At 43.0% G+C, this 12,071-nt stretch overlaps 1 protein-coding gene across 1 annotated transcript in view; it reads left to right on the forward strand.

Annotated features, from left to right (window-relative positions):
- LOC110531035 (sodium channel protein type 4 subunit alpha) overlaps window positions 1–12,071 on the forward strand; it is a 105,121-nt gene that overhangs the window by 43,518 nt on the left and 49,532 nt on the right. The window contains exons 8-9 of the mRNA XM_036986589.1: window positions 10,632–10,773; window positions 10,878–11,075. Coding sequence (XP_036842484.1) covers window positions 10,632–10,773; window positions 10,878–11,075 — 340 coding nt within the window. The remainder of the gene's footprint in view (window positions 1–10,631; window positions 10,774–10,877; window positions 11,076–12,071) is intronic.

Consider the following 12,071-nt stretch of genomic DNA (forward strand, 5'->3'; position numbering starts at 1 on the left):
CCCCAAGCTGAGACTCTAAACATACTGCTTTATCTATCCCCAAGCTGAGACTCTAAACATACTGCTTTATCTATCCCCAAGCTGAGACTCTAAACATACTGCTTTATCTATCCCCAAGCTGAGACTCTAAACATACTGCTTTATCTATCCCCAAGCTGAGACTCTAAACATACTGCTTTATCTATCCCCAAGCTGAGACTCTAAACATACTGCTTTATCTATCCCCAAGCTGAGACTCTAAACATACTGCTTTATCTATCCCCAAGCTGAGACTCTAAACATACTGCTTTACCCTCACGCTGAGACTCTAAACATACTGCTTTACCCCCACACTGAGACTCTAAACATACTGCTTTACCCACATGCTAAGACTCTAAACATACTGCTTTATCCCCACGCTGAGACTCTAAACATGCTGTTATACTCCCAAGCTGAGAGTATTCTGTCAGACCTGGGCCCTAACAGTAAATCTCAGTAAGACAAAAATAATGGTGTTCCAAAAAAAGTCCAGTTGCCAGGACCACAATTACAAATTCCATCAAGACACCATTGACCTAGAGCACACAAAAAAACTATACATACCTCGGCCTAAACATCAGTGCCACAGATAACTTCCAGAAACCTGTGAACGATCTGAGAGACAAGGCAAGAAGGGCCTTCTACGCCATCAAAACGAACATCAAATTTGACTATAACAATTAGGATCTGGCTAAAAATGCTTGAATCAGTTATAGAACCCATTGCTCTGTATGGTTGTGAGGTCTGGGGTCCGCTCACCAACCAAGACCTCACAAATTGGGACAAACACCAAATTGAGACTCTACAGGCAGAATTCTGCAAAAATATCCTCTGTGTACAACGGTAAACACCAAATAATGCATGCAGTGCAGAATTAGGCCGATACCCACTAATTATCAGAATCCAGAAAAGAGACGTTAAATTCTACAACCACCTAAAAGGAAGCGATTCCCAAACCTTCCATAACAAAGCCATCACCTATAGAGAGATGAACCTGGAAAAGAGTCCCCTAAGCAAGCTGGTCCTTGTTCACAAACACACCCCACAGAGCCCCAGGACAGCAACACAATTAGACCCAACCAAATCATGAGAAAACAAAAATATAATTATTTGACACATTGGAAAGAATTATCAAAAAAACAGACCAAACTAGAATGCTATTTGGCCCTAAACAGACAGTACACAGTGGCAGAATACCTGACCACTGTGACTGACCCAAACTTAAGGAAAGCTTTGACTATGTACAGACTCCGTGAGCATAGCCTTGCTATTGAGAAAGGCCGCCGTAGGCAGACATGGCTCTCAAGAGAAGACAGGCTATGTGCACACTTCATACAAAATGAGGTTAAAACTGAGCTGCACTTCCTAACCTCCTGTCCAATGTATGACCATATTAGAGACACATATTTCCCTCAGATTACACAGACCCACAAAGAATACGAAAACAAACCCAATTTTGATGAACTCCCAAATCTATTGGGTGAAATACCAGTGTGCAATCACAGCAGCAAGATTTGGGGCCTGTTGCCACAAGAAAAGGGCAACCAGTGAAGAACAAACACCATTGTAAATACAACCCATATTTATGTTTATTTATTTTCCCTTTTGTACTTTAACTATTTGTATATCGTTACAACACATAGCCATAATATGACATTTGAAATGTCTCTATTCTTTTGGAACTTTTGTGAGTTTAATGTTTACTGTTAATTTTATATTGTTTTTTCCCACGTTAGTTTATTATCTCTTTCACCTGCTTTGGCAATTTAAACATATGCTAATAAAGCCATTTGAATTGAATTGAAAGAGTGAGGGGAGTGGGGAGAGAAAGAGTGGGGAGTGGGGAGAGAAAGAGTGGGGAGGGGGGAGAAAAAGAGTGGGGGGGGAGAGAAAGAGTGGGGAGGGGGGAGAGAAAGAGTGGGGAGGGGGGAGAGAAAGAGTAAGGAGGGGGGAGAGAAAGAGTGGGGAGTGGGGAGAGAAAGAGTGAGGAGGGGGGAGAGAAAGAGTGTGGCGGGGGGAGAGAAAGAGTGAGGGGAGTGGGGAGAGAAAGAGTGGGGAGGGGGAGAGAAAGAGTGGGGAGTGGGGAGAGAAAGAGTGGGGAGGGGGAGAGAAAGTGTGGGGAGGGGGGAGAGAAAGAGTGGGGAGTGGGGAGAGAAAGAGTGGGGAGGGGGAGAGAGTGGGGATGGGGGAAAGAAAGAGTGGGGAGGGGGGAGAGAAAGAGTGGGGAGGGGGGAGAGAAAGTAGTAGACCTTACAGTGAAATGCTGAATACAACAGGTGTAGGTAGACCTTACAGTGAAATGCTGAATACAACAGGTGTAGTAGACCTTACAGTGAAATGCTGAATACAACAGGTGTAGTAGACCTTACAGTGAAATGCTGAATACAACAGGTGTAGTAGACCTTACAGTGAAATGCTGAATACAACAGGTGTAGTAGACCTTACAGTGAAATGCTGAATACAACAGGTGTAGGTAGACCTTACAGTGAAATGCTGAATACAACAGGTGTAGTAGACCTTACAGTGAAATGCTGAATACAACAGGTATAGTAGACCTTACAGACCTTACAGTGAAATGCTGAATACAACAGGTGTAGTAGACCTTACATTGAAATGCTGAATACAACAGGTGTAGGTAGACCTTACAGTGAAATGCTGAATACAACAGGTGTAGTAGACCTTACAGTGAAATGCTGAATACAACAGGTATAGTAGACCTTACAGACCTTACAGTGAAATGCTGAATACAACAGGTGTAGTAGACCTTACATTGAAATGCTGAATACAACAGGTGTAGTAGACCTTACAGTGAACTGCTGAATACAACAGGTGTAGTAGACCTTACAGTGAAATGCTGAATACAACAGGTGTAGTAGACCTTACAGTGAACTGCTGAATACAACAGGTGTAGTAGATCTTACAGTGAAATGCTGAATACAACAGGTGTAGGTAGACCTTACAGTGAAATGCTGAATACAACAGGTGTAGGTAGACCTTACAGTGAAATGCTGAATACAACAGGTGTAGTAGACCTTACAGTGAACTGCTGAATACAACAGGTGTAGTAGATCTTACAGTGAAATGCTGAATACAACAGGTGTAGGTAGACCTTACAGTGAAATGCTGAATACAACAGGTGTAGTAGACCTTACATTGAAATGCTGAATACAACAGGTGTAGTAGACCTTACAGTGAAATGCTGAATACAACAGGTGTAGTAGATCTTACAGTGAAATGCTGAATACATCAGGTGTAGGTAGACCTTACAGTGAAATGCTGAATACAACAGGTGTAGTAGACCTTACAGTGAAATGCTGAATACAACAGGTGTAGTAGATCTTACATTGAAATGCTGAATACAACAGGTGTAGTAGACCTTACAGTGAAATGCTGAATACAACAGGTGTAGGTAGACCTTACAGTGAAATGCTGAATACAACAGGTGTAGGTAGACCTTACAGTGAAATGCTGAATACAACAGGTGTAGTAGATCTTACAGTGAAATGCTGAATACAACAGGTGTAGGTAGACCTTACAGTGAAATGCTGAATACAACAGGTGTAGTAGATCTTACAGTGAAATGCTGAATACAACAGGTGTAGGTAGACCTTACAGTGAAATGCTGAATACAACAGGTGTAGGTAGACCTTACAGTGAACTGCTGAATACAACAGGTGTAGGTAGACCTTACAGTGAAATGCTGAATACAACAGGTGTAGTAGACCGCACAGTGAAATGCTGAATACAACAGGTATAGTAGACCTTACAGTGAACTGCTGAATACAACAGGTGTAGGTAGACCTTACAGTGAAATGCTGAATACAACAGGTGTAGTAGACCTTACAGTGAACTGCTGAATACAACAGGTGTAGGTAGACCTTACAGTGAAATGCTGAATACAACAGGTGTAGTAGACCTTACAGTGAAATGCTGAATACAACAGGTGTAGGTAGACCTTACAGTGAAATGCTGAATACAACAGGTGTAGGTAGACCTTACATTGAAATGCTGAATACAACAGGTGTAGGTAGACCTTACAGTGAAATGCTGAATACAACAGGTGTAGGTAGACCTTACAGTGAAATGCTGAATACAACAGGTGTAGGTAGATCTCACAGTGAAATGCTGAATACAACAGGTGTAGGTAGACCTTACAGTGAAATGCTGAATACAACAGGTGTAGGTAGACCTTACAGTGAAATGCTGAATACAACAGGTGTAGTAGACCTTACAGTGAAATGCTGAATACAACAGGTGTAGTAGACCTTACAGTGAAATGCTGAATACAACAGGTGTAGGTAGACCTTACAGTGAAATGCTGAATACAACAGGTGTAGTAGACCTTACAGTGAAATGCTGAATACAACAGGTGTAGTAGACCTTACAGTGAAATGCTGAATACAACAGGTGTAGTAGACCTTACAGTGAAATGCTGAATACAACAGGTGTAGGTAGACCTTACAGTGAAATGCTGAATACAACAGGTGTAGTAGACCTTACAGTGAAATGCTGAATACAACAGGTGTAGTAGATCTTACAGTGAAATGCTGAATACAACAGGTGTAGGTAGACCTTACAGTGAAATGCTGAATACAACAGGTGTAGGTAGACCTTACAGTGAAATGCTGAATACAACAGGTGTAGTAGACCTTACAGTGAAATGCTGAATACAACAGGTGTAGTAGACCTTACAGTGAAATGCTGAATACAACAGGTGTAGTAGACCTTACAGTGAAATGCTGAATACAACAGGTGTAGTAGACCTTACAGTGAAATGCTGAATACAACAGGTGTAGGTAGACCTTACATTGAAATGCTGAATACAACAGGTGTAGTAGATCTTACAGTGAAATGCTGAATACAACAGGTGTAGGTAGACCTTACAGTGAAATGCTGAATACAACAGGTGTAGGTAGACCTTACAGTGAAATGCTGAATACAACAGGTGTAGGTAGACCTTACAGTGAAATGCTGAATACAACAGGTGTAGTAGACCTTACAGTGAAATGCTGAATACAACAGGTGTAGTAGATCTTACAGTGAAATGCTGAATACATCAGGTGTAGGTAGACCTTACAGTGAAATGCTGAATACAACAGGTGTAGGTAGACCTTACAGTGAAATGCTGAATACAACAGGTGTAGTAGACCTTACAGTGAAATGCTGAATACAACAGGTGTAGTAGACCTTACAGTGAAATGCTGAATACAACAGGTGTAGTAGACCTTACAGTGAAATGCCCTGACCAACAGTGCAATTTTTAAGTAAAAAATATAGGTGAACAATAGATAAGTAAATAAATAACATTTAAAAAACAGTAAAATGACAGTAGCAAGGCTCTATATAGTATATACAGAGTCAACGTGGAGACTGTATACAGGGGGTACCGGTACAGAGTCAATGTGGAGGCTATATACAGGGTGTTACGGTACAGAGTCAATGTGAAGGCTATATGCAGGGTATTACGGTACAGAGTCAATGTGGAGGCTATATACAGGGTGTTACGGTACAGAGTCAATGTGGAGGCTATATACAGGGTGTTACGGTACAGAGTCAATGTGGAGGCTATATACAGGGGGTACCGGTACAGAGTCAATGTGGAGTCTATATACAGGGGGTACCGGTACAGAGTCAATGTGGAGGCTATATACAGGGGGTACCGGTACAGAGTCAATGTGGAGGCTATATACAGGGGGTACCGGTACAGAGTCAATGTGGAGGCTATATACAGGGGGTACCGGTACAGAGTCAATGTGGAGGCTATATACAGGGGTACCGGTACAGAGTCAATGTGGAGGCTATATACAGGGGGTACTGGTACAGAGTCAATGTGGAGGCTATATACAGGGTATTACGGTACAGAGTCAATGTGGAGGCTATATACAGGGGGTACTGTTACAGAGTCAATGTGGAGGCTATATACAGGGTGTTACGGTACAGAGTCAATGTGGAGGCTATATACAGGGGTACTGGTACAGAGTCAATGTGGAGGCTATATACAGGGGGTACCGGTACAGAGTCAATGTGGAGGCTATATACAGGGGGTACTGGTACAGAGTCAATGTGGAGGCTATATACAGGTGGTACCGGTACAGAGTCAATGTGGAGGCTATATACAGGGGGTACTGGTACAGAGTCAATGTGGAGGCTATATACAGGGGGTACCGGTACAGAGTCAATGTGGAGACTATATACAGGGGTACTGGTACAGAGTCAATGTGGAGTCTATATACAGGGGGTACTGTAGGTTGAGATTACATCTGACTCCTCCTACATAGTTTATACATCCTGAATATGTTAGGACCTGCTTGGGTAATGAAACAACTCTTTCAGTACACTGGACCAGGACAGAACACCATAAGGCTGTTCAACCGTTTAGGGCTTTAGGCTGTATATAGTGTTATATCAGTGTAACTTGCCCCCTGTGCTACATTTTGCACCTGTGATTTTTCTGGAATAAATCATGGGTGAATAACTCCAGGAAGCAGCTGTGTACACCAGGTGAGGTGTTACAGGAACCTCTCTGTCCCCCTCTCTCTGTCTCTCTGTCTGTCTCTCTGTCTCTCCCCTCCCTCTCTCTGTCTCTCTGTCTCTCTCCCCTCCCTCTCTCTGTCTCTCTCTCTCTCTCTCTCTCTCTCTCTCTCTCTCTCTCTCTGTCTCTCTCCCCTCCCTCTCTCTGTCTCTCTGTCTCTCTCTCTCTGTCTCTCTCTCTGTCTCTCTCTCTGTCTCTCTCTCTCTCTCTCTCTCTCTGTCTCTCTCTCTCTCTCTCTCTCTCTCTCTCTGTCTCTCTGTCTCTCTCTCTGTCTCTCTCGCTCTGTCTCTCTCTCTGTCTCTCTCTCTCCCCTCCCTCTCTCTGTCTCTCTCTCTCTCTCTCTGTCTCTCTGTCTCTCTCTCTGTCTCTCTCGCTCTGTCTCTCTCCCCTCCCTCTCTCTGTCTCTCTCTCTCTCTCTCTGTCTCTCTGTCTCTCTCTCTGTCTCTCTCGCTCTGTCTCTCTCTCTCTCTCTCTGTCTCTCTGTCTCTCTCTCTGTCTCTCTCGCTCTGTCTCTCTCTCTCTCTCTCTCCCCTCCCTCTCTCTGTCTCTGTCTCTCTCGCTCTGTCTCTCTCTCTCTGTCTCTCTGTCTCTCTTTATTACATCCAATTTGTAATTGTTAAAGTGGCTGGAGTTGAGTCAGTATGTTGGCAGCAGCCACTCAATGTTAGTGATGGCTGTTTAACAGTCTGATGGCCTTGAGGTAGAAGCTGTTTTTCAGTCTCTCGGTCCCAGCTTTGATGCACCTGTACTGTCCTCGCCTTCTGAATTATAGCGGGGTGAACAGGCAGTGGCTCGGGTGGTTGTTGTCCTTGATTATCTTTTTGACCTTCCTGTGACATCGGGTGGTGTAGGTGTCCTGGAGGGCAGGTAGTTTGCCCCCGGTGATACGTTGTGCAGACCTCACTACCCCCTGGAGAGCCTTACGGTTGTGGGCGGAGCAGTTGCCGTACCAGGCGGTGATACAGCCCGACAGGATGCTCTCGATTGTGCATCTGTAAAAGTTTGTGAGTGTTTTTGGTGACAAGCCAAATTTCTTCAGCCTCCTGAGGCTTTGTGGGTGGACCATTTCAGTTTGTCCGTTTGTCCGTGATGTGTACACCGAGGAACTTAAAACTTTCCACCTTCTCCACCACTGTCTCCACTAATTAACTCTGAAAATGTGACACTGCCTGTAGAGTAACTTTAACACTATGCAGACTGGGATGTTATCTGAAACAGTGTTGAATTCAACTCTATAGGAGTTATTATTATTATTGGTTTACTGTACAGACTTGGTGTAACCGTCATCAGTGTTAGCTCTTAGCTGTCCATTACCACCTTTACTCTGTTTTGGGTTGTAAAATCAACGGTGAAAGTTAGCTGGCTGGTACGGCGTCCCCCTCAGCGAAATAAATGGTGGGGGTACGCCGTACCGGTTGAACATGAGCCTGTCACAATAATTACACTCAAAGAAGCCAAGAAAACCCACTATTTGTAATTACTGCATATCACACGTATGAAACATATCACACTTAGGAAACATATCACATGTACGTAAGATATCACACGTATGTAACATATCACATGTATGTAACATATCACACATATGTAACATATCACACGTATGTAACATATCACATGTGTGTAATATAGCACACGTATGTAACATATCACACATATGTAACATATCACACGTATGTAACATATCACACGTATGTAACATATCACACGTATGTAACATATCACACTTATGAAACATATCACACATATGTAACATATCACACGTATGTAACATATCACACGTATGTAACATATCACACATATGTAACATATCACACGTATGTAACATATCACACGTATGTAACATATCACACTTATGTAACATATCACATATCACGTATGTGTGCTGGCAGCCAGGTTTACAGGATCCAATTGAAGTGATTGTTTGACGACCAGATGAAAACATAATAACTGGTTATGTTAATGCCACATTAAAAGTTAATACATTTTAAAAGTAAAAAAAAAACTATGAATAATGTAATTGTAGTGCATGCACACATAGGAGGTACTGTATCTGAAATAAATGAAAACTACTTCCACCCCCCCGCCCCCTACCCCCACTGGGTAGAATACTGCTGTGTCATATGTTAACCCTAGAATACTGCTGTGTCATGTGTTTAACCCTAGAATACTGCTGTGTCATGTGTTTAACCCTAGAATACTGCTGTGTCATGTGTTAACCCTAGAATACTGCTGTGTCGTGTGTTTAACCCTAGAATACTGCTGTGTCATGTGTTAACCCTAGAATACTGCTGTGTCGTGTGTTTAACCCTAGAATACTGCTGTGTCATGTGTTTAACCCTAGAATACTGCTGTGTCATGTGTTAACCCTAGAATACTGCTGTGTCATGTGTTAACCCTAGAATACTGCTGTGTCATGTGTTAACCCTAGAATACTGCTGTGTCATGTGTTAACCCTAGAATACTGCTGTGTCATGTGTTAAACCCTAGAATACTGCTGTGTCATGTGTTAACCCTAAAATACTGCTGTGTCATGTGTTTAACCCAATAATACTGCTGTGTCATGTGTTTAACCCTAGAATACTGCTGTGTCATGTGTTAACCCTAGAATACTGCTGTGTCATGTGTTAACCCTAGAATACTGCTGTGTCATGTGTTAACCCTAGAATACTGCTGTGTCATGTGTTAACCCTAGAATACTGCTGTGTCATGTGTTTAACCCTAGAATACTGCTGTGTCATGTGTTTAACCCTAGAATACTGATGTGTCATGTGTTAACCCTAGAATACTGCTGTGTCATGTGTTAACCCTAGAATACTGCTGTGTCATGTGTTAACCCTAGAATACTGCTGTGTCATGTGTTAACCCTAGAATACTGCTGTGTCATGTGTTAACCCTAGAATACTGCTGTGTCATGTGTTTAACCCTAGAATACTGCTGTGTCATGTGTTTAACCCTAGAATACTGCTGTGTCATGTGTTTAACCCTAGAATACTGCTGTGTCATGTGTTTAACCCTAGAATACTGCTGTGTCATGTGTTAACCCTAGAATACTGCTGCGTCATGTGTTAACCCTAGAATACTGCTGTGTCATGTGTTAACCCTAGAATACTGATGTGTCATGTGTTAACCCTAGAATACTGCTGTGTCATGTGTTAACCCTAGAATACTGATGTGTCATGTGTTAACCCTATAATACTGCTGTGTCATGTGTTAACCCTAGAATACTGCTGTGTCATGTGTTTAACCCTAGAATACTGATGTGTCATGTGTTAACCCTAGAATACTGCTGTGTCATGTGTTAACCCTGTCTCTGTCTCTCTCTCTGTCTGTCTCTCTCGCTGTCTGTCTCTCTCTCTGTCTCTCTCTCTGTCTCTCTCTCTCTGTCTCTCTCTCTCTGTCTCTCTCTCTCTCTCTCTCTCTGTCTCTCTGTCTCTCTCTGTCTCTCTCTGTCTCTCTCTCTCTCTCTCTCTCTCTCTCTGTCTCTCTCCCCTCCCTCTCTCTGTCTCTCTGTCTCTCTCCCCTCCCTCTCTCTGTCTCTCTGTCTCTCTCTATCTCTCTGTCTCTCTCTCTCTCTCTCTCTCTCCCCTCCCTCTCTCTGTCTCTCTCTGTCTCTCTCTCTGTCTCTCTCTCTGTCTCTCTCTGTCTCTCTCTCTGTCTCTCTCTCTCTCTCTCTCTGTCTCTCTCTCTCTCTGTCTCTCTGTCTCTCTCTCTGTCTCTCTCGCTCTGTCTCTCTCTCTCTGTCTCTCTCTCGCTCTCTCTCCCTCTCTCTGTCTCTGTCTCTCTGTCTCTTTCTCTCTCTCTCTCTCTCTCTCTCTCTCTCTCTCTCTCTCTGTCATGTGTTAACCCTAGAATACTGCTGTGTCATGTGTTTAACCCTAGAATACTGCTGTGTCATGTGTTAACCCTAGAATACTGCTGTGTCATGTGTTAACCCTAGAATACTGCTGTGTCATGTGTTAACCCTAAAATACTGCTGTGTCATGTGTTTAACCCAAGAATACTGCTGTGTCATGTGTTTAACCCTAGAATACTGCTGTGTCATGTGTTAACCCTAGAATACTGATGCTGTGTGTTGCAGGAAGTGTCCTGAGGGATTTGACTGTCTGAGAATAGGAAGGAACCCTAACTATGGTTATACCAGCTTCGACAGCTTTGGCTGGGCTTTCCTGGCGCTGTTCCGGCTGATGACCCAGGACTACTGGGAGAACCTCTATCATCAGGTACACAACCTACAATACCCTGTATACACTCTTATGAGCCGGGCGCTTCCTGTGTGTGTGTGTGTGTGTGTGTGTTAACCTGCTGTATCTCTGTTCCTCCTCAGACTCTGCGTTCAGCAGGGAAAACCTACATGGTCTTCTTTGTGCTGGTCATCTTTCTGGGTTCCTTCTACCTGGTCAACCTGATCCTGGCTGTGGTGGCCATGGCCTACGAGGAACAGAACCAGGCCACCATCCAGGAGGCCTGGATGAAGGAGAGGGAGTTTCAGCTGGCCATGGAACATGTACGCAGAGAACAGAGGGTAGGTTGGATTTACTATTCAGACGATAGGTTGGTATTCAGACGATAGGTTGGTATTCAGACGATAGGTTGGTATTCAGACGGTAGGTTGGTATTCAGACGATAGGTTCGTTTTCAGACGATAGGTTGGTATTCAGACGATAGGTTGGTATTCAGACGGTATGTTTGTATTCAGACGATAGGTTTGGTATTCAGACGATAGGTTTGTATTCAGACGATAGGTTTGTATTCAGACGGTATGTTTGTATTCAGACGATAGGTTGGTATTCAGATGATAGGTTGGTATTCAGACGATAGGTTTGTATTCAGACGGTATGTTTGTATTCAGACGATAGGTTTGGTATTCAGACGATAGGTTGGTATTCAGACGATAGGTTGGTATTCAGACGATAGGTTGGTATTCAGACGATAAGTTCTTATTTCGACGATAGGTTTTGTATTCAGACGATAGGTTTGTATTTAGACGATAGGTTGGTATTCAGACGATAGGTTGGTATTCAGACGATAAGTTCTTATTTCGACGATAGGTTGTTATTCAGACGATAGGTTTGTATTCAGACGATAGGTTCGTATTCAGACGGTAGGTTTGTATTCAGACGGTATGTTTGTATTCAGACGATAGGTTTGGTATTCAGACGATAGGTTGGTATTCAGACGATAGGTTGGTATTCAGACGATAGGTTGGTATTCAGACGATAGGTTGGTATTCAGACGATAAGTTCTTATTTCGACGATAGGTTTGTATTCAGACGATAGGTTTGTATTTAGACGATAGGTTGGTATTCAGACGATAAGTTCTTATTTCGACGATAGGTTGGTATTCAGACGATAGGTTTGTATTCAGACGATAGGTTCATATTCAGACAGTAGGTTTGTATTCAGACGGTAGGTTGGTATTCAGACGATAGGTTGGTATTCAGACGATAAGTTCTTATTTCGACGATAGGTTGGTATTCAGACAATAGGTTTGTATTCAGACGATAGGTTTGTATTCAGA

This window comes from Oncorhynchus mykiss, chromosome 8 (assembly GCF_013265735.2).
Source record: "Oncorhynchus mykiss isolate Arlee chromosome 8, USDA_OmykA_1.1, whole genome shotgun sequence".
In the NCBI taxonomy this organism is placed as follows: Eukaryota; Metazoa; Chordata; class Actinopteri; order Salmoniformes; family Salmonidae; genus Oncorhynchus; species Oncorhynchus mykiss.